The sequence below is a fragment of the Neodiprion virginianus genome, chromosome 1 (assembly GCF_021901495.1).
Source record: "Neodiprion virginianus isolate iyNeoVirg1 chromosome 1, iyNeoVirg1.1, whole genome shotgun sequence".
In the NCBI taxonomy this organism is placed as follows: Eukaryota; Metazoa; Arthropoda; class Insecta; order Hymenoptera; family Diprionidae; genus Neodiprion; species Neodiprion virginianus.
The window spans coordinates 19,077,358-19,098,855 of NC_060877.1; the positions used below are offsets into that span (position 1 = coordinate 19,077,358).

Genomic DNA, 21,498 nt, shown 5'->3' on the forward strand with positions numbered 1-21,498 from the left:
AAAACTTGACGACAAAGCCGTCAAAATGATACTTGTAGGGTATCGAGCTGATTCAACTAATTATCGTCTGTATGATCCCAAAACGAAAACTGTCTCAGTGTCCAGAGATTTCGTATTTTACGAGACTTTGGGTGTAAACGACGCAAATGACCAAGGAGCGACTCAATTGGAAATAAAGTTGCGTCGGAGCGAGGAGGAGAAAGAAGAATTCGTCGTCGCAGAAGAAGACGATGAAAATGAAGAGACTGCCTCCTTCGAAAGTGAGAACCAAGAAACAGCAGCGCCGAGTAACGTAAGTGTTTAACCGGAAAAATTATATGGACTTCGAAATCGGGAAAGTATAAAACTTCCTAAACGATACGAGATAGATTTTGTGGATTATCGGGTGCCGCAAAGTTTTAAGAAGGCAATGAACGGCCCCGACGGTTCAAAGTGGGCTAAAACGCATGAGGAAAATAACACCTGGACATTAGTGAAAAGAGCAAAGGCAATGAATCTAATAGATTATAAGTGGGTGTTCAAGATCGTTGAAAATCAAAAAACACAGTCAAAATTTAAAGCAAGGCTGTGTGCCCGAGGTTTCCTGCAGGAGCAAGGAATAGATTACAACGAAACCTTCCCACCGGTCCACAGTGGTTCCAAATCCCGAATCGCTGGCCAAAAACCGAAAAATGAAGTTTATATTCATGAATTTTACCTGTGGGGTCAGGTAGAGGGGTATTTCGGGGAACCTTTTCAAGGGTCGGTAGGTTGCAGGTGTTGTATTTAGCCGTTGGGATCTTATTCGTAACACAACGCTCGAGCTGGTATAGTCGGTCTTGCGCTACGCTAGAAAAATATCGTTGTGTTCAAAGTGATATATCTTCAAGTGGAATTGAGTTATTTTAATTCTGCAAAATGAAGTCTCTTCCTGGATGTAAGTACACTTATTATATCATTGCAATTTCTTATATTAATCATACACCGAGCGACAAAAATTGTAAAGATCTACCGTAAATTTTCGTGCTCGCTGCGGAAAAAAGTTATGTTCACATTGAGTAAAAGTTAATTCTAAATAACTCTAATACTGGTTAAGTGCCACGTTATTGTATACACTCCTGAGTAATACCTCACCAAAAAATTAGGTGCACCGAGTTTCCCCTCTGGTTATGGTGAATTTTTTAATAAATGAACGCGGGAATTCAGGCACGGCGCGTGCTGGCGCGGCATGTATACTATACTATGCGAAGTGCACAGCAGTAGGGTGCGAATTTGAGTGATTTGTTTTTCATAAATATAATTATTATTGTACCGGATTCGACTATCATTTTCATTAACAAATCATTACTGATTCTTAAAAATTTTCTATTGTTGTCTAATAATACAAGATAATTACGTTTGAAAATGGCAAAAAGGACTTAATTCTTAATTTTTTTAGGACAAGTAGAGGGTCATTAGAGAAGCCTAAAACCACCAAAATCCAACAAAATTTCCTTGTGTTGGGTCCGCCATGTTGTAAAACATGAAAAACAGGTAATCCTCGATATCTCCGCTTCTATTGGTCGGATTTTTTTTTTTTTTCTGCAATTCACTAACATCTACTGCATCCACTCAACGATGTTATTTTTGCGGTGCTACATCCAAAGAGTTCAACGACATCGACAACATTTTGAAGAGGAAAATAAATGAAGATCATTTACAATATGGCATATCATCACCGCACGCATGGATTCGTTTTTTCGAGTGCCTTATACATATTTCATACAGATTAGAAATTGAAAAATGGCAGGCCGATAAGAAAAGCATCGAAAATCGTAAAAAGACCATCCAAAAAGGTCTCCGTGAACGATTGGGACTTTTGATTGATCACCAAAACAAGGATATGGAAGCACGAATATGTATTATTAAAACCCATATGTATTATTTTTTTTCGCTCTTTCAAGTGCAATTGAATCCATTGAGATAGGTGCAATAGTTTTTTTGTTATAACGATTTTATGAATTTCAACCCCTATAACTTTCTTCCTATGAAACCCCCCGATATGAAACCAGTTGCATTTTTCATCGTTCATCATTAAGGTAATTATCCATTTGGGTGCATTCGATTATCTCAAGTGAAAATAGGTGAAACCTGAAAAGTATCCCTCGAAGGTCTTAACTTCAAAGGATAATTTCAACCCCTAGAAACGTTTTTCCGCCGATGAAAAAAAAACATGTCTCTTAGATTTTGATGTAGAATAACATATATAAATTTCATCAAAATCGAAGGATGTCAGCGGAAAGACTTTCCTTGTAAGTCACTGTACGGACTGAAACAGGCACCAAGGTGCTGGAACGAGAAATTCAGTGCGTTTCCAAGAGACTTTAAGGGATCGTCTCAGTGTGACACTCCGAAAAATCACTGATTTTCGCGAATTTTTTTTTTAATGTTCACATAAACTAATCGGTCCGGTTTTTTTTTCATAAATAAATACGTTTATGAAGAATACAAAATGATTTTTTTAAAGTTTATTTATTGAGTGCATCATTGTTGTATAAATTGTTGTAATTTCACGTGAAAAAAAAAGGTGCTGCACGGTTTCCACGATGACGGCCGCAATTTTGATCTGAAAAAAAAATTCCAAAAAGATTATTGATCTGTAGGAAAGTCGCTATCGCGCTATGGAGGGTTTTTTTTTTTTTTCAAATTTGACAAAATGGCGGCGGTTTGAACAAAAAGTGTCGAATGTGGCCCTTTTTTTCGACAGTTTTTCGTAAAAAAAAATAGGAAGTTTTCAAAAAAAAAAAAAAAGCTTCCATAGCGCGATAAAGAATGACGTTTAAAATGTTCTCCCGAAATTGGAACTAGATATCTTTAAAACTCTTTCTTTGAGAGTGGAAACCGTTTTGAAAAACACCATTCTGAGAAAAACGCGTTTAAAGATTGAAGTTGGAAAAGTTTATATAAATCGTTTACTTACGATCAATCGGCGATGCCAGGTCTTGATTTTTTTCTTGGGGGTTTCTCTCGTACGTCTATCCGTGGTGGATGTCAAAAACGAACTGAAATGCCTGGACAGTTTATTCTGCAAGGTTATAGAACCTAAGCATCTTAGTACTCGCGCAGGTAGAAAACCCGTTCCCTTTCTACAAGAAACGCTGTAGCGACCGTAATCATTTGAATTTTGATTTAAAAATTTGAGAGAATGTTTAGAACAGTGTATACTATACGATAATGCAAAAAAAAAAAAAACAATTTTTTGAAAATTTCACACTGAGACGATCCCTTAAGCTTAATAAGTGTGATTCGGATCCGTGTATTTATAAGGGGCGCATAAGTGGCGCTGATGTGATATTAGCGTTATTTGTAGATAATGGGCTATAGCGTCGAGCTCGATAAAAGTATTAGAGTCAGTGATAGCGTCCTTAGAAAGGGGGTTTAGAATCACGCTCGGAACCGCGGAAAAATTCGTGGGGTTACAGATCGAGAAAAACAAACAAGCGGTAACCGTATTCATACACAAAAGCGAGTACATTGAGAAAATACTCAAAAGATTTGGCATGACCAATGCGAAGCCGGTGTGTTTACCAGCTGATCCGAATGTGGTGTTAGGCGGTGTTGAAGACGGAGAAGAAATCGAAACTGTACCGTTTCGAGAAGCGGTCGGTTCATTAATGTTTCTTTGTGTAGTATCACGACCTGACATCGCTTTCGCAGTAAACTCAGTGTCAAAATTTTTAAGTAAACACGGTAATGCGCATTGGAGGGCAGTTAAGCGTATATTCGCGTACTTGGTCGGAACGAAGGATTTAGGAATCCTGTATAAACACGGCAAAAACGAAAAACTAGTCGGGTATTGTAACACTGATTATGCGGGCGATGTAGTAACTCGTCGTTCAACGAGCGGTTTCGTATTTACCCAAGCGGGAGGGTTAATAACCTGGTCGAGTCAACGGCAAAAGATAGGATATGTGGCGGCAACAGCGGCAGCGAGAGAAGCAATATGGCTTCGTAAACTCTTGGACGAAATTGGATGTCGGCAGAGCGAAACGACATTTCTATTTACAGATAATCAAAGCGCGTTAAAATTGGCAAAAAATCCGGAGTTCCATAAGAGGACGAAGGCTATTGAGATACGCTATCACTTCTTGTGCGAAAAAAATGCGAGTCGCGAAATTGTTGTTGAGTACGTGCCTACCAATCGACAAAAAAGTGATATACTTACCAAAGCACTGCCGCGACAACAGTTCAAGAATTTGTGTGATACTTTAGGATTAAAATCATTAAAAGAGTTTTCTAACCGGGAAAGTGTTGAATAAAGGTTGTCAAACTTTTTTTAAAAAAGTGCGCTCTTACGCGAGCGCACACATGATTGGGCGACATATGTGCGAACTAATGTCACGGATAGAAGCGTGAGAGTAGCCGAGAGATGTGTGATCTCCCGTCTACTCGTTAGTCTTAAGAAGAACGTTATTCAGAGCAGTCAAAGAATAAACGAATATTTCATTATTATATTTTCCACTGATAAATACGTGTGCATTTCTATTGCTCCCGAATATTCAATCCTCCTACAGAACTAAGCAAATTTAACAAATAGTGTATCTTTTCATCCTTGGCCGTCACCCAACGATATTGAATTTATATAATATCAACACGGCCACGAACATTAAACTCAAAAATACTGACAATGAGTGGGTTTCCATCTCTGTAATCGAATTTTTCTACCGCTTCGGATAACACGGATCCCTCAAGACAAAGTCTTGCAAACCTACAACAAAGATTAATAAAAGAAGAGAGGAAAATCTCAAAAGTCTAGAGACGTGCATTAATGTCATCCGGACACTAGGTGTTACAATTGCAATGGCAGAAGTCGTTTGAGTCGTCACTGAGAGCGACCACGACGCGACCCCGCGACGCCCGCATGGCCAATATGAGCAAAACTTGAATAAAAGTCATGGTGATTCAACATCAACAAGAAGCTATTCTACAAATCTTAATGTAAATTTTGCGCTGTCTAACGCGTTCATAGCTACGCTCCAGGAATACAAAAAGGTAGAGGCTAATGTTATGGGACGGGTTGCGCCTAACATTAATTGAACGAAAACCACAACTCATCCCATAGATTTGCCGGAAAGATGCGATACTTAGGACGGTTGAATGAGTCGAACGCTGAATATGAATAAAATATCACTTACCTTACGTTGGTTTGGTAATACGGGCTGTGGACGGCACTTCGTGCTCAGTGGGCAGTTGAAGATTGTCTTTTTTGTTTATCTATTAAGTTTATTGAATAAATTTCATTAAGGCCAGATTTAGGGTGGCATAGAAAAAAATAATGTTTATTGTAATTTTTAAGGTATATCAATAAGTGTTTGGACAAGTACGAGATTTTCTATAATTAATATGGTCGAGCAAAACTGAAAAGTAGTGTTCTCTATGAACTCAAAATCTGAAGCAGATGTCTTCTAGAATGTAAGACATGAAGTTCTCAAGTTCTAAAGTGACGTGATAAAAAAATGAAATCTGTTGAACGGGGTTCTCTCCTAGAATTTTGAGACTAAGCGGAAGAAACCCCTGATTGGTTCACTACTATTTAAGAAGGTGGGAACCGATCAGAAAAAAATTAAATGTATTTATCGTTCTTAATTGATGAATATATAAAAAACGGAAAATCCCCTTGATTGGTTTTCCACGGTTTCCGGAAGATGGTACCAATCAGGGAAAAGAGAAGATATTTAGTGAATTCTAATTTGTTAATATTTTGCGTGCCCCGGGGCCCAGGGTAGTGGGACTGTTATGCCCACTATCGCTCTACTCACGGGTGCATGTAAGAACCCCTCGTCCCTTGTTTATGCTTACTAACGAATCTATGCTATTGTTGCAGTATTCTATATACGTGCCACTTTTATGGGTGGTTTATTGCTCTGTATGTGCGCGCCAGATGTCTAATCCTTGAAAATACCTTCCAGTATTTTCGGGCATTTATTTTAGTATTTAGAAAACAATCAAAGGAATCCCTGTGGCATTCACATACAGGCGGCTTACTTAGGTTTAAGAAAAGGAAAGAAAAGAACGAACCGTGCAAGCTGTAAGAGTCAATAAAAATAGAATTAAATAAAATAGGCAGGACAGAGATGGCCTGTTGCGGTTTCAAATAATATTTTATTTCGAGCAGTATATAATAAATATCTCGAATCGTCCATACAGCACGGGGTCTCGCGTCGAACTGTCTTCTTATTAATTATTTCTGGATTCGTGCTCCGAATTCGCGGTATACGGTAAACACATTTCGATACCAATATATTTTGTTGTGATTATTAGGCGAGCGTCGTAACGGTTATTCCGACGCTCCAAAGCGGATAATGAGAAATGGAATAAAATCGTATGATGATTATTATTTAGAGAAAAATGCTTAATATCTAGAGGCAGAAGGCATCGAGGATGTAACACCAAACTCTTGGACATCAAATGGGTCTTCAAATTAAAAACAGACTCATCCAGAAATGTGAGTCGTTTCTAGGCAAGATTATTTGCTCGAGGTTTTATGCAGTGTCATGGCATAGACTACATTGACACATATGCACCAGTGGTTAAATATGAGCCAATCGGTATCCTGTTTGCCTTAGCAGCAAATAGAGACTTGGAGATGATATAGTTCAACATCAAAACAGCTTTCTTATATATCGAATTGGAAGACCAGCTTTATATCAAAATCCCAGAAGGACTCCAAGTTTCAGATGCCGCTACCGAAGCTTGTAGATTGAGAAAAGCTCTCTACGGACTGAAGCAGGCTTCAAAGTTTTGGAACGATAAATGCAGTGCTTTCTTGAACAAGTTTTGTTTTATGAAATATAGATCAAAATAATCTGTATTTACAAAATCAAGTAACAGTGAACCCACTATGTATCTGGTCTTAATGGTAAATGATGGTATGATATTTGGTGAAAGTATCAGTGAGATACAAAGTGGTATAAAAGTTATGTGTGATGAATTCGAAGCAAAGGTAGGTAATGCTGATCGATTTGTAGGCATTCAAATTGTAAAAGATAGGCAAGACAGTCTATTTTTATACGTCAAGAAAATTATTGTAAAAGAGTGATTAAAATATTTGAAATGGATGATGCTAGTCCTACAGATACATCAGCTAAGCCTGGTTTGAATTTATCAGAAAAGAATGTGAGCGAAGGTATTAACTACCCGTATAGAAAAGCTATTGGTTCTGTGATGTACCTCGCTACTATGTCTTGGCCTGATATAGCCTACATCGTAAATATTCGAAGTAGATTTGTCAATGACTTTGGTTCTGTATATGTTAAGTGCCTTTCCAAGGTTTCGAAAGTGAATGTTTTTTTTTTTTTATTTTGAAACACCCTAATGCACAAGTTATTATTCTGTAGATGCACATATATTTTGTACCATAGTTTTTCAATACTAGTTATGATTATATTATATACGTATAGAAGAATGTATATTAAATTATAAATATACTTATGTAAAAAATATTTCACCAAGAATACCAAAATTATTGATATCACAAAAAGTGTATAACATATTGTCCTTCAATCCCAAGTTATTGTTTCATTATACATAAAAGAACCTCACAAAAAATATCCAAATTATTGACATCACAAAAAGTATTCTGTTATTATATATTCACAGTTAGTATCAGAAGTTGTGTAAGAGTGAAAGGACCTCACATAAGACATTTCGAATTTGTTTCATATATAATTTACCAGTATTCTTTTTAATACATTACCCTAGAAAATTGGCAGATATGTCCAAGGTATCATACGGTTGACATACTGCATATACTGCAGCGTTTTCAGAAAAAGAACGACATAGTTTTACTAAACATCGGTAAATTATTGGAAAAATCAGTGCATACATATGAATGTAAGATAAGTGTGGGACCTTTGGAATTAACTTTTTTTACATAATCGACGTGTGTATCTCGATAAATATTCATTGTTTCTGCAATTGAAGAACAATAAAAATTTTTTTCAAACAAAGTATGTTTAAAATGGGTTACAGTTGGGATCAGTTCAAAAGACTGTAGTTACCCCGCACATACATAGCAATTTATTAGCTAAATCTTTGAAATAACCATATTTGTTGTTGGATGAGAGTTTGACATACTCGAATCTCGCACGCTTGTGAGCGCCATTGACAGAGAGGCGTCAGTGCGAGAAAAAATACGAGAGGAGCGCTGGTGTGCCTAGTCAAGTACAAGAGGTACACAGAGAGAGTCTGCTCCGTTTTTTATGTAACACGTGGAAAAGAACACGTACGTTTATTTTTTTCAATTAATAAAAAGTTGTTTATCGTATCGAATCTACCTGCAGTGAGACAATTAATATTACCCACTTCCTACTGCTAAAAATAACAAAATTTGTTTTTAAACCTCAAAGTTCAATACAATTTAAGGCTGTCAGAAATATCACCGCATTCATTAGTGAGCCCACTAGAGGCGCTGTTGTATAGTTAGACAAGTGGGCTAGGTCTCTACCTCTGTGCACATAGTTGTCTTTTTAGACGCTATGTAGGGATATGTCATGCACCCATTGTTGCATTGTGGGTTAGATGAGTCTAAGGCAAGAACGTTATTACAACTATTCATATTAACCTGAAGCTCGTTATTTCGTGCAATAAATAAAGAATATTGTATTCCTTTCAACGAAATCCCCCGTGAATTTCTTTATTTGAACAAAGGCATCAGATGAAATTATTTCGAAAAATCAATAAAAACTTGCTGGATTCGAAGACATTATTTATTAGTTTATTAAAGATATAAACAGGTATACGAAGTTCTACAAATCAGGTAAAGCTATTTCACACAGAGAAAAATAAAATGTTTCATTGGATCAAAGATTCACATTGTAAGATATATGTTTCTCAACTTCTGGAACAAGCGTAATTTCATAATCAACTATCCAACCCGTCCCGGCTTTACACGGATGACTTTATTTTAGATTAACTGATGACCGATATTTTTGTACTACATTATTTTTACGTATATCTAACCATTTGGTTAACGCACGCCGATAAAACAGTCAAGCAATGCTTTTTCTTCCAACTAATTTAGAATTATTCAAAATTCAAATTAAAAACTTATTTTTATCAAAATGAATTATAGGAGAGACTGAGGAGAGTTGCGGCAGAGGTGAGTTGTGATAGGGCCGAATTATCTGAATTCTCCTGATAGTTAGTGAGCTGGCACCTTCGCGCATTCGTTACTTTTCGGAAAAGATAAATTTGTCACACCTACCATATGTTACTCAGGGATAGATTAGTTTTTTTATAAATGAAAGAATTTTAAAAATCGGTTCAGTAATTTTAGAGGTTACAATTTACATACACACTAACAAACTTTACCTCTTTATAATATTAGGATAGAAAAGCGGTCAAGGTGAAATATTTTTTATCTGTGTTTGATTCATACAGTGTATACAGATTGCCGCATGATATTTATTATCACACGTGCATGCAAAGTTGGGCTTTGCAGAGTTGTTTAATGGGACTAAAATGGAAAATTTCATTTCAGTATTATAAAGATAAGTTGGTGCATGCGCAGTCCACGATTGCTTCACTTTTGTCATTTGGAAAATCACTTTCATCCCCAGGGATAAGAAATCGGTTACTCACGTCCCGCAAAACTGCCACGCAAGGCCCGATCACTTTTTATTCACTTGTTATAAAAACTATCGTGTGTGACTCGGGTCAAAAGCTGTTAATCACTACTTGAGTGATTGCCGCGTTCGCTTCGCTGAGGCGCAAACATCACACTCGTCGCAATCGCCAACTTTTGTCCCTTGTCATACAATATATATTTGAGAACACATGTTATTTTGTTCGCACTTTATTTCTACTGTATCAATAACATTCGTGAACAGTGCCGCAGAGTGATCAGCGCAAATAGTCGTAAACCTCGGTCGGACGCATTACATGGCTGTTACATAACTATTTCGTATGTTTTGCAACATGTTAATAGTTTTCACTTGTGAGAAATTAGTGCCGTACAATTGGTAAGTTTAATACCATATCGAGTTGACCTTAGTTTAAAACAAAAGTGGAAACTATGGCATGTCACAGCTTTCAAACAATCTTTCTGAGAGCGAAGTTATGCTGTACTTTTTTCTTTTTCATACGATTATATAACAGTAGAATTTTTTGATCATCCTTTTAATACACACATACTTTTTTGTAAATACTATGACTAGGTGATTGGACAATGGGAAAAAATGCAGCACAACTTTGCCCTCAGAATGATCGTTTGACGGCTATGAATTGCTAAGGCTCATATTTGTACAAATCTTGGAGCCATACCCTGTAGCGCGAATGACCTAGAATACATCGATAACGAGTTCTCATTCTCCACGACGTACATTTTGATTAAAGAAATAGTACGAAGGAACGTTTATCATTGACATTTTAAATCTAAAAACCCTTGAGATATATTGGACGTATTTTTTCTTGATTTCAATAAAATATAAAACCTGGAATCAGCCATTGTACAGAAGTAGATAAATTTAACATGGGTTTGTACACATTTCATTTCCAAGTAGAACTAAACACTTGTGTATACACACACAGGTAGTATATCTTACCAGCTAATCGTTTTATGAGTACCAATTATAATGTAAAGAGCTGATACTCACAATCAGCTCATAATTATCAGCTGTAATCTGTGCAATTAGGAGCGGTACCACGATGTGTCCATAGAATTGTAAGAAATAACGGAATCCAATTTCAATTGATCGAGTTGTTGGCCATCACTATAGTACAAATGTTGGCAATATACCGGAATAATACACGGCTTAAACTATGTGAAACTCTATTAATTTAAATTGAATCCGTTTAAAACGTCGGTATTTATTAAGATTTATTGCATATCACTATTGTTGATTATAGTGTACAACAGTTCGATATTTTCTTTGCAGATATTCGGAAAAAAGAAGCCTCGATTCATTTACAATTTGTGACATAATCATGTCGGTGGAAACTGTGAAATTAGCAAGTGGTAAGTACCTTCAATTTGATGTAAATTTAAATAAACTAAGAATCAGAAAAATATCGAATCTGTGACATAGGTCGCTTGCGAGCTATCTCAGATTTGACAGGCAGAGGGGTCAATCGGATTTATGTAAAAACAATGTCATGATCGGCTGACCAGAGATCATGAATACCGAATACATCGTAGTTTATAAGCCAAGAATCGTTTAGTGATTTATCAACCACAAATGACCTTTAGAAATACGTATTATGACCTCCTCTGAGCCAGCTTGGACATTATCAAAATGATTTCTTTTAATCACAGTGCTTCCGCACAAGTTGAAGTATTCATATGTAATATCTCATCATTCAGTATTCACTCACAGTAAACTGTCAATCGCTTGCCAGTATGAAATTTGTTCGTGTTGAAACTAACTATTATTGTATCATTTTTATAGAATTATTCTCACACCCCATGGGTTATGGATTCTAAGAGAATACTACTTTAAAAACTTCTTTTTGAGGGATAGATCGCTCGAGATTTTTCCACGACCACGACTTTTATGACAGTTAATTTGATTTAGAAATTATTTGGCCGTAATTAATAGCAAACATATGATAAAGATTGAAGTTTCACAAAAATTTGTAACTAAACTATTTTCTACTTTTGAAATACTATTATTGAGATTTTTATATTATTTGGTGCATAACATTTTTAATCTGTTTTTCAGCATTGATATACTATTTTGTCGTTCTTTTATATTTAAGCAACGTAAACGTTTATAAAACAGAAGTAATTACTGTTTTCCTCGAAGATTCTAATTATATACATAACTTGTCATCATATTTTTCATCCGTTTCACTTGATTGGGGATATTTGGCTAACAGAGTAGCTAGCTACCCGAGATAAGACTGAATGCGACAATTTTTGTAAATTTGATCATCAAAAATCTCCTGTTCGGAATTTCTGCTTGAAAATAGGTACTTGTTGTTGGTTACCGGTTGACTAATTACGCGGAACCGCTGACTTATGCCTTCATTCGAATACGTCAAATTATTTTGTTTACGCAGCTGGCAAAAGCTTGTCTCAAATTTGGTAAAAGTATTGAAAATACTTCTGAATAATAAAGTCAGTAAATTTGTGTTAGGGTGGGTGGGGACTGCACTGTAAAATTGACCCCACTTAATCGGGCGTACAGAGCTGTCGATTTAGTTTCTGCCATTTTTTTTGCATACAAATCCTTTCCTCAAACAGGAAAATTAATTTGACCATTTTTGGGTTGTTTGCATAGTGTTAATTTTACAGAAAATGAAAATATGAAAAATCCAGTACGATTGATTATTCGAAGCCGTCTTTCGAACACGTGAGAAAATTGGCAGCATTTCATCTTCAAAATTATGGAAGGAGATGAACTTTTGAGGAATTGTTTTAAAAAAAAAAACACTTCTATAATTGTGGGTTAAATAACCACATCGCTAATCTGTAACATTTGCGGTATGCATGTTAAAAAAAATAAAAAACTACGATATAAGAGGGATTCTCCGTCAACTCGGCCACTTTTTTTTCCAACATCTCAGATCTGTCCCATAATTGGTTATATCAAAGTACTACTAAAAGGTACTCTATGTGAATTTTTTCAGATTTTTTAATTCATTATTTGAGAAATTGCCGTTTTTTTTGTCAAATGAAGATATCTCGGAAACTTGAAGTAACGGAAAAAAAATGACTCCACATAAAAGTTGTAGTTTTTTGTTAGCTTTCGAGAGTGATTTTTGAAAAAATTTTTACGTTCCGGTAACGCTTATTTTTTACCAAAAAAGGAAAACATAATTTTTTTTAATCAAAAAGGACCCTTTTTCTTTTGCTGAAAAAATTATAGAGTCTTCCAATATGTGTGAGAATATCGCCAATAAATCGCCAGAGTGGCACGGATCGAGGTTCTAGGGTAAAAAAATTAAGCCACACAAACTCGGTCGAAGTTCCGGTATAAAAAATTAATTTGTGTGGCTTCATTTTTTTTACCCTAGAACCTGGATCCGTGCCACTCTGGCGATTTATTGGCGATATTCTCACACATATTGGAAGACTCTATAATTTTTTCAGCAACAAAAAAGGGTCCATTTTGAATAAAAAAAATAATTTCTTCCTTTTTTGATAAAAAATCAGCGTTACCGGAACGCAAAACTTTTTTCAAAAATTCATCTCGAAAGCTAAAAAAAAACTAAAACTTTTATGTAGAGTCATTTTTTTCAGTTACTTCAAGTTTCCGAGATATATTTATTTGAAAAAAAAACGGCAATTTCTGAAATAATGAATTAAAAAATATGAAAAAACTCACATAGGATACCTTTTAGTAGTACTTTGATATAACCAATTATGGGGCAGATCTGAGATGGTCGAGAATCCCTCATAAATGAACATTATATGTATAGGTACTAGTCATGAAATTTCACCCGATCTAATATTACGGATAAAAGTTTATTAAAGGGCATAGCCGGATAAGCAGGTCGAAACGGCCCCCGCTGAATTTTTTGTCGGTACTTCAGGGATCAATTTGGACCCAAATGAAAATAATTTCAGCTATTAATCTTAAACGGTTTCCGAGTAATTGAAAAAAAACCTATTTTTTAGTATTTATTTTTTTTTTAATAGTAAAATTAAAAATTTTTTTTTGCTGATTTTTTTTTAAATACTTACGAGTAAAAGCTGTGAAAAAAATTTTTTTTTATGATTTCTAGACTAATAGCCGATTTTTAAACTAAAAAACAAAATTACAATTATTTTTTTTTATGCCTATTTTAAAACATGCAATCACCAAATTTGGACAGAATACGTCTTTTATACCCCTCTGTACTCAGGAATTTTTTCAATTTTTTTGGTTTGGTGCAACGTCATGAAAAAAATTAAAAACAAATTTTTTGTTAATTATTTTATATTTCAACTGCTTAGAACACTACTTACAACTAATTATAAAATGTATTTATTCATAAAAATATTCATCAAAAACGTAAGTGGTCATCAAAATATTTGTTAATATTTTCGTCAATCTTCATCACTGTCTTCATTAATAACTACACAGCGCCCGGTATTATTGAAAATGCGACTTAAAATTTCTGCTGGTCTTACAATTCTCGATAAATATCTAGCATGTGATAGGTAATAAATAATAGCTGCTACATGCGAACAACAACCAACTGTACGCCGATCGTTGGCACAATCACAGCAATATCGAGAAATTCCGTTAACTCCATTTTTGCCACGATGATACTTAATGAAGCAGCGATATGTTTTTGCATTAATATGCCGAGATCTTACTTGAAATCTAAGAATGTTTTCAGCCGGTCTTACGTACTGAAGGCTTATATTATTATCTTCATCCATCATCTCAGCTAAGTATGATACTGCTTGAGAAAGCTGGTATGATCCTTTTAAGTCGCATTTTCAATAATACCGGGCGCTGTGTAGTTATTAATGAAGACAGTGATGAAGATTGACGAAAATATTAACAAATATTTTGATGACCACTTACGTTTTTGATGAATATTTTTATGAATAAATACATTTTATAATTAGTTGTAAGTAGTGTTCTAAGCAGTTGAAATATAAAATAATTAACAAAAAATTGGTTTTTAATTTTTTTCATGACGTTGCACCAAACCAAAAAAATTGAAAAAATTCCTGAGTACAGAGGGGTATAAAAGACGTATTCTGTCCAAATTTGGTGATTGCATGTTTTAAAATAGGCATAAAAAAAAATAATTGTAATTTTGTTTTTTAGTTTAAAAATCGGCTATTAGTCTAGAAATCATAAAAAAAAATTTTTTTCACAGCTTTTACTCGTAAGTATTTAAAAAAAAATCAGCAAAAAAAAATTTTTAATTTTACTATTAAAAAAAAAATAAATACTAAAAAATAGGTTTTTTTTCAATTACTCGGAAACCGTTTAAGATTAATAGCTGAAATTTTCACTGAATTATTTTCATTTGGGTCCAAATTGATCCCTGAAGTACCGACAAAAAATTCAGCGGGGGCCGATTCGACCTGCTTATCCGGCTATGCCCTTTGGATGAAAATCAGTATGTACCGGATTTTTAAGTTAATAAAATTACGAATATGACTTCAAGCCTCGATAATTCCTAACGGTGGACCCAATATAGCAGAGAAAATTTTTTTAATTCAGTACATGGTAAATTCAGTGAATTTTGAAAATCAGCTCCATCTGATCATATACCTTTATGAAAAGTCTTATGTGCTTTTTGTATTCAAAAAGTTACCTTCTAGATTTCCTTCTCTTATCGTTAGTATCACCCGCAACTGATCATGAGGCCGTGGAGAGGTTATAATCCCTTTGTCTTCTTTTTCTATTTTTTGTATTTTCTTCTATTGTTCGCAGTTTTCATATTTTTTTGTAATTTTGTAACTTGAGTATTTATTCAGTTTTAGTTTTCTTTATATTTATTTCAATTTAAATTGCTTGTGGCTTATTGGATTCTTGTGAATCGAATTTCACTAATAAATTCGATAAAATTGTGTCAGCTATTTGCATTCACCATTCTGAATTCCGATGATTAGATTTCGAATCTGTCATAAACGATCCAAAAAACCATACCCAGATTTTAATCCGAATTTGATTAATTTTTTCAACTTTCTTTTTCACCATATTGGAACTGCAGTCTTGAATTTCCAAAATATGATCTCAGGTCCTGAATCAGCGACCTCAAAACTCCCCGAATGATGTATTTTATACAATTCTATATGATTATGGAGCAACTTTCAGAAATCAGTCGGCCGTGTTGGATCCACCATTTTATATTTTCACAAGCTGACATCACAGAGGGCTAAGTGCCAAAAAATTCAGGCTAGACTCTGTTCCTTTCATTATTCCAATCATTTTATAAAAGTTCTCATGAAAATTAGCTCACGAGCAACCATTTACGGTGTAACCGAGCGTAAATTTACACCCAAATTCAGAGACTCCAGTGCCACCTGCACCTTAGGATGGTGCTTTTAGCGTGGCAACAGCACAGACACGGCCGAGCGGCGTATCACATCCCCTAACGTCACGTCCCACTGGAGTTACATCAAGAGTCTCTGCTGAAAGTACCAATTCCGAGCCACGCGCACACTGCCAGAGCCAACACATGCAAAACTTTTACGTTGCGGCCAAATGAGTCGAACAAAAACTTGCGCATTTGTTGGCGCTGGCAGCGACCATGTGGCTCAGAGTCGGTACTTTCACCAGAGACTCCCGGTATAAGGGCCGCCACTTCGGGCAGAACCATGGTGGAATTAATAAGGTGTGGTATTGCGCAGACCTTGTGAATAGCCAGTAGGAAAGTAGTACCATTACGCCAGCCATTAAGAGCGGGAATTCAAAATCGTCAACTGCCGTCAATGACGTAAACTGTATTTGATTAACAGGAACTTAAATGATGTACCTCGATTGTGTTACAGAAATATAAATATCATGTGAGGATCCTGTCAGAGTCAGAGACGAAGCGTATAATTTCCCTTTACGAATTTAAAATTTTTATAAGGTATATGTACTCACTTTGGAGGTTAGAATCACTCGGCACACGAAGCTTTAAACTATTCACTTATTATCCTATTTATATTGTATTGTTGGAAAATTTTGATATTTTAGATGTTGTAGTTTCACAAATCCGTTGTATTATTGACACTTTTACACGTATTCACGTTTTTTCTACCAATGGTTCATGTCTCGTACACATCTACACCTACACAAACAAATAAATATCACGAAAGTTTTATGCAGTATATTACTTGTATGGTATGGTCTCCGACAAAAACAGGACATGATGATATTAAATTTCACAACTTTTCATTGAAACCAATTCGGCTGTGAATTAAATTTAATATACAACCCTAATTGATGTTCACAATTTGTATTGATTTTGACATGCAGCTTGAAATTCCTTTACATACTTGTGATTGTCAAAATACTTTTGCATAATAATATTGTTACACCGTGAATTTGTTATTAAAACACACTCCTGTAATTGTCGATATCGTGTTTGAATTTTCATAGACTGTATCTGCGAATATGCTTCCAACAAATGAGTATCAAATTTCAGACAGATTTCTTTAACGGTGCAATTATACTAATCGTATTGTTTCTATAATCAAGTTATTTGCTGAATATCAGGCATCGTTTTGTAAAACCATTACTAACAATACGTACGACATTGGGGTATAGCAAAAAAAAAAAAATTCTACTCTGCTCGTTTCCCATATAAAAAATGAGTGCTTTCATATATTATAAGAAGCGTCGTTCAAGAGGGCCTCTGACAAAAAAAAATCAAGAATTGTCTCAGTTGACCAGAAATCATACTGGTGAGACACCTGCTAGACTTAATTGACCGAAACCCCCTTTCCTGAAGTGGAATTGCACACCACATTGACTAAAATCACAAGGTGGTACAGGGTATAGACTAAAAATGTAATGTTTCATGCATGAAATTAAATTAATCAAGAATGTTTACTGGTAATATGTTAGTGACTGATTTTCGCTGATTTTTGTTTTTAAGGAAACGAATGGTTATCTTGTCGAGATGTACTATGGTACCTTAGCTTCTGTGGGTTTGCTATTGACTACATACTAAGAATCAACTTGAGTCTGACCATTGTAGCTATGGTCGCGCCCCGGTCCGAATTCGTAGCGATTGCACAATGCACACAAGACATATCGGCAACAATAAACTCAAGTCTTTCCAAACTGTTGGTAAACTCATCATCCCCTACAAATGTTGAAGAGAATACCATTATTCCATCATTGGGTCTTGCAGAAAGCCAGAAATACGTAGGTGAATCGTCATTTATCGTTTCTTAATATATTTTCATTTAAGAAAAAATTGGGAAATATTCATCATATGAAAATCAGTCAGTTTGATCAAGTTTTCAAATGCTATCCACCGGTTGAATTTATTTTACATCCTTATGACAAATTTCAGATCAATTTGAATTCGATTTCTCATTAGTCTGTGAAAAATATGTCAGCATTTATCAATTTCTACTTGGTCCTTCCGAAACAACTCAAAATTTGCTTAGAACGCCTTGTCATATGTCGAGAAAAATTAGATTGCTATTTAACTATCCCTATTTTATCTATCTTATGCGGACAAAGTAAAATAACTTTGTATTAACCACTTTGGAGAAAATTTGCTTATGAAATGTTTCAGGGTTCATCAATAAATGATACTGAGTACCCCGATCGATTTTCCTGGAATGAGTATGAACAAGGCCTCGCTCTGGGAGGATATTATTGGTTGCACTGGGCTATGCAACTTCCTGGTGGCATCTTAGCACGTCGTTATGGAACGAAGCTTGTCTTTGGCTTAGCTAATTTCATTCCCGCTTTGTTGGGCTTCTTTATACCACTTTTCGCCCGATATCATCTATATGCCTTTGTGCTTATAAGAGTTCTCCAAGGAGCGCTTGCAGTATGTACAGTATTCCTTCTGGATAAAGACGATGAGGGGAGTATAATTCTTCGAAATTACTTTCGTCCAGCAATACAGGTTGCTTCACACTATACGGCACGGACCGTCACGTAACGGCAACGGAACGTATCGAAATCAGTACGAGGAAACCTTGTAGCATAGATTTCAGTAGGACTGTACATACTAACCAGCAACGATCTTCTCGTTCCATCAATGACACAGAAGAGCTCCGACCGACAACATTGCCACAAAGAATGTTTTGATGGTCCGCTACGGTACATTTCCTGGCTCGTCCGCCAGTCTGCACACAAAAACGGTACAAGACGGTCGGAACAGAGCGAAAATGATCCAAGAATATTAACCCTAGAACAGTATGATATATTGTGATACGAGGGCAGGAAGTTGACTATTCCTGATAAGTGTGAACCACAAACCCGCACTCGTGATAAACGATAATTTTTGTAACACATGTAATGGCAGGTTCGACTCGAGATAATCGTAAATATGGTAGTCTAGCCCGACGTAGGCGGGTTGCTGCACCACAGCGGACGTGACCGTATTCACGGATCATCATGTCAGATGGCGGTAGTTGCACCGGTTTCGCTCAGAAGACTGTTACTAAAATACCATTTCCTAATGGTTGTGTGATATTTCCTAACATCTTCTGAACTATGGAGAATCGGGTATTTCGCACGTCCGCCACGGTACGCAAATTCGAACTTCCCGTGCAAGTGTTACAAAATGTTTCTTCCTTTACCTATTCTGGTAACGACGTGTGAAAAAACGGTCTGATCTTGTAAATTCCATCTCTCAGGTACATCATGTCGTTGAGGGTCCTATAGGGTATCATTTTCTTCGTTATATAATAAAGAATCACGTGGGCCAACTGGCTCTACCTGCTCTCGGGTAGTGAAAATAACTTATGGTCGGTGTCTTCAATCGAAAACGAAAGCTGTGCGGTGTCAAAACTCCCTGTTGTTTTTTTATCCCCCGTTACCGTTCTAGGGTTGATTGAAAATGTAAAGCCGTGCATGGCATTGTACTTAATGAACTACCCGAGGTTTAGCGATACTGGAGTTGAGGAGAATGCTTGGAGAGCAATTGCAAAGTAAGAACCAGTCAGATCAGATATATTATTTATTATTTTTAACAACAATTGTGAGAAAATTGTATTTTGCCAGTCAACCTGTTTTTTCGACTATTTGGTTTTGTCTTCGTCTAGAAGTAAAGCTAAGATCACAACCAGTAAATCCTCGCATGATGATTGGTTCATTACGACGCTGAATGTTAACTGATCGATAATTGCTGGTACACTCTGAACGTAGTTGTAAAAGTATCGTATCCATGCCGGTACGTTTCATTGCCATTACACGATGGTCCGTGCCGTGCGGTGCGAATCAACCTTAGCTAGGACACGACTCGGCTGTGCCTCTGACTTCACCTCTGACGTGAAAGAAAGACGTATATGGAAGCATAGGTCTTATGGGCCCGCTGAAGCTAACTCTTGAGGTGATCTGAGCGAGCTTATCACCCCAACCGCCGGGAGTGTCCGTGGTGTTCCGTGTCCGTGCACCCACGACCCCGAGATTGACGTATGCACTACTGCTTACGATTAGCGCCGCTTTCACGTACGCGCGTATGGTAACGTCAAGCGTTCATTTGGGGTATTAAATTGCTGGCTTTGATGTTAGCATGGAACCTGTGCCTCCATATACATCCTTATTTCATTCCTCTGAATAGGGCCGCGTGCCATTCGCATCAATTGCATTTTATTTTTGAGGCGAAATCCTTTTTTCACTTGATTATTGGTAAGTATAAAACATGGAATAAAAAGTTTATACCGATCAAGAAATCATCCCGCAAGCAGGAGCGATATCAAATTTAAAAATGATTTGAAGAGATATGCCGCTGAAAAGAACAAAATGCGTATTCCAAACGAAACCAATAATTTTACAGATTTATTTCATGCTTTCTGTATATTGTCTGAGTTCCGGTGAATACGATTAAAAGACGATCTATTTTGTATTGATCTTACAAAAAGTATCAATTCAATTCGATGTCACTTGCATTTTCGTGTATTCATACAATAAAAACGACTTGGGTTAAATAAAAAATATATAAACTTATATGCATTCCCTGGCGTGCAAGTTCCAACGTCAGGATTTTCAGAATCATTTATCAATGAACTAATTTAAGTTATTGAATGTGATTCTGAATACATGTATATGAATACAAGAATATTTTGCAAAATATGTTAAGAATGACATGACGGAAAATCAATAAGTGATGGAGAGTGTTTTCCAATAGTAGCTATGTACAGAGTTAATTGTCCAAACACTCGTATACAGAAAGTAGTGGGAAAGCGCTCGAGCAAGAATTAGGAGAAGTGGCTCTGTTCAGAGGGGTCCTATCTGGAGGGAATACTGTATTTATACTTGATAACTTACCAAAGAAGGTTAAGAATCAATTCGATAGAAATAATGGAACTCAAAAAAATTAGTTTTGGATCCTCTATTTTTTCGCGTAGGGTGCAGCTTGGCCCGCCATGCACAACATGACAGCTAAATGGATTCCTTCTAGCGAGAGAAGCAAGTTCGTCAGCTCTTATCTTGGTAAGTTGAGAAATCAATTTTTGAATGTCTGTCATTTCATCTTATGGAATTTATAATCACATAACCACTCCCACAACCAACGTACCGCAATGCAGATATTATGAGTGATTTTTACTAGCCAAAATGAGTCATCGAATTTATCCGAAATGGTGTTACCAAGCCGATAATTTTTTTGGCAGTCTCGGATTTATGGAGAAAAGTTCAAAGCTGGCATATGAATTTCACTGAAATTGATAGTAATAATACGCTTTATGCATGGTAAAGTTCAGCTATGTGACTTATTACGTTGATTTTGATTAGAAGCTTTCCATAAACTACGTAGCTCTATTTCGGCCACTCTTAACCGGGGGGGGCCTTCCTTCCCCCCCCCCCCCCCCTCCTCCCTGACCCGCCCAGAAAGGCATGTGACTTACAGTTAGAAATTTATATACTAATTAATTGATATACGAGTATTTTTGTTTTATAATTTTTGTTATTA

General features: G+C 36.0%; 1 protein-coding gene across 6 annotated transcripts in view; it reads left to right on the forward strand.

Annotated features, from left to right (window-relative positions):
- The window catches only part of LOC124303013 (sialin), a 112,387-nt gene that overhangs the window by 64,166 nt on the left and 26,723 nt on the right, over window positions 1-21,498 (forward strand). For 2 of the 6 annotated variants that reach the window (XM_046759684.1, XM_046759731.1), the window contains exons 2-5: window positions 10,896-10,975; window positions 17,497-17,768; window positions 18,148-18,408; window positions 20,936-21,020. In XM_046759684.1, coding sequence (XP_046615640.1) covers window positions 10,945-10,975; window positions 17,497-17,768; window positions 18,148-18,408; window positions 20,936-21,020 — 649 coding nt within the window. In that variant the 5' untranslated portion in view covers window positions 10,896-10,944. Of the gene's footprint in view, window positions 1-8,195; window positions 8,243-9,099; window positions 9,119-9,882; window positions 9,981-10,660; window positions 10,682-10,895; window positions 10,976-17,496; window positions 17,769-18,147; window positions 18,409-20,935; window positions 21,021-21,498 lie in introns of those variants that run through there. The other 4 variants (XM_046759711.1, XM_046759721.1, XM_046759692.1 and 1 more) reach the window with 4 other exon arrangements.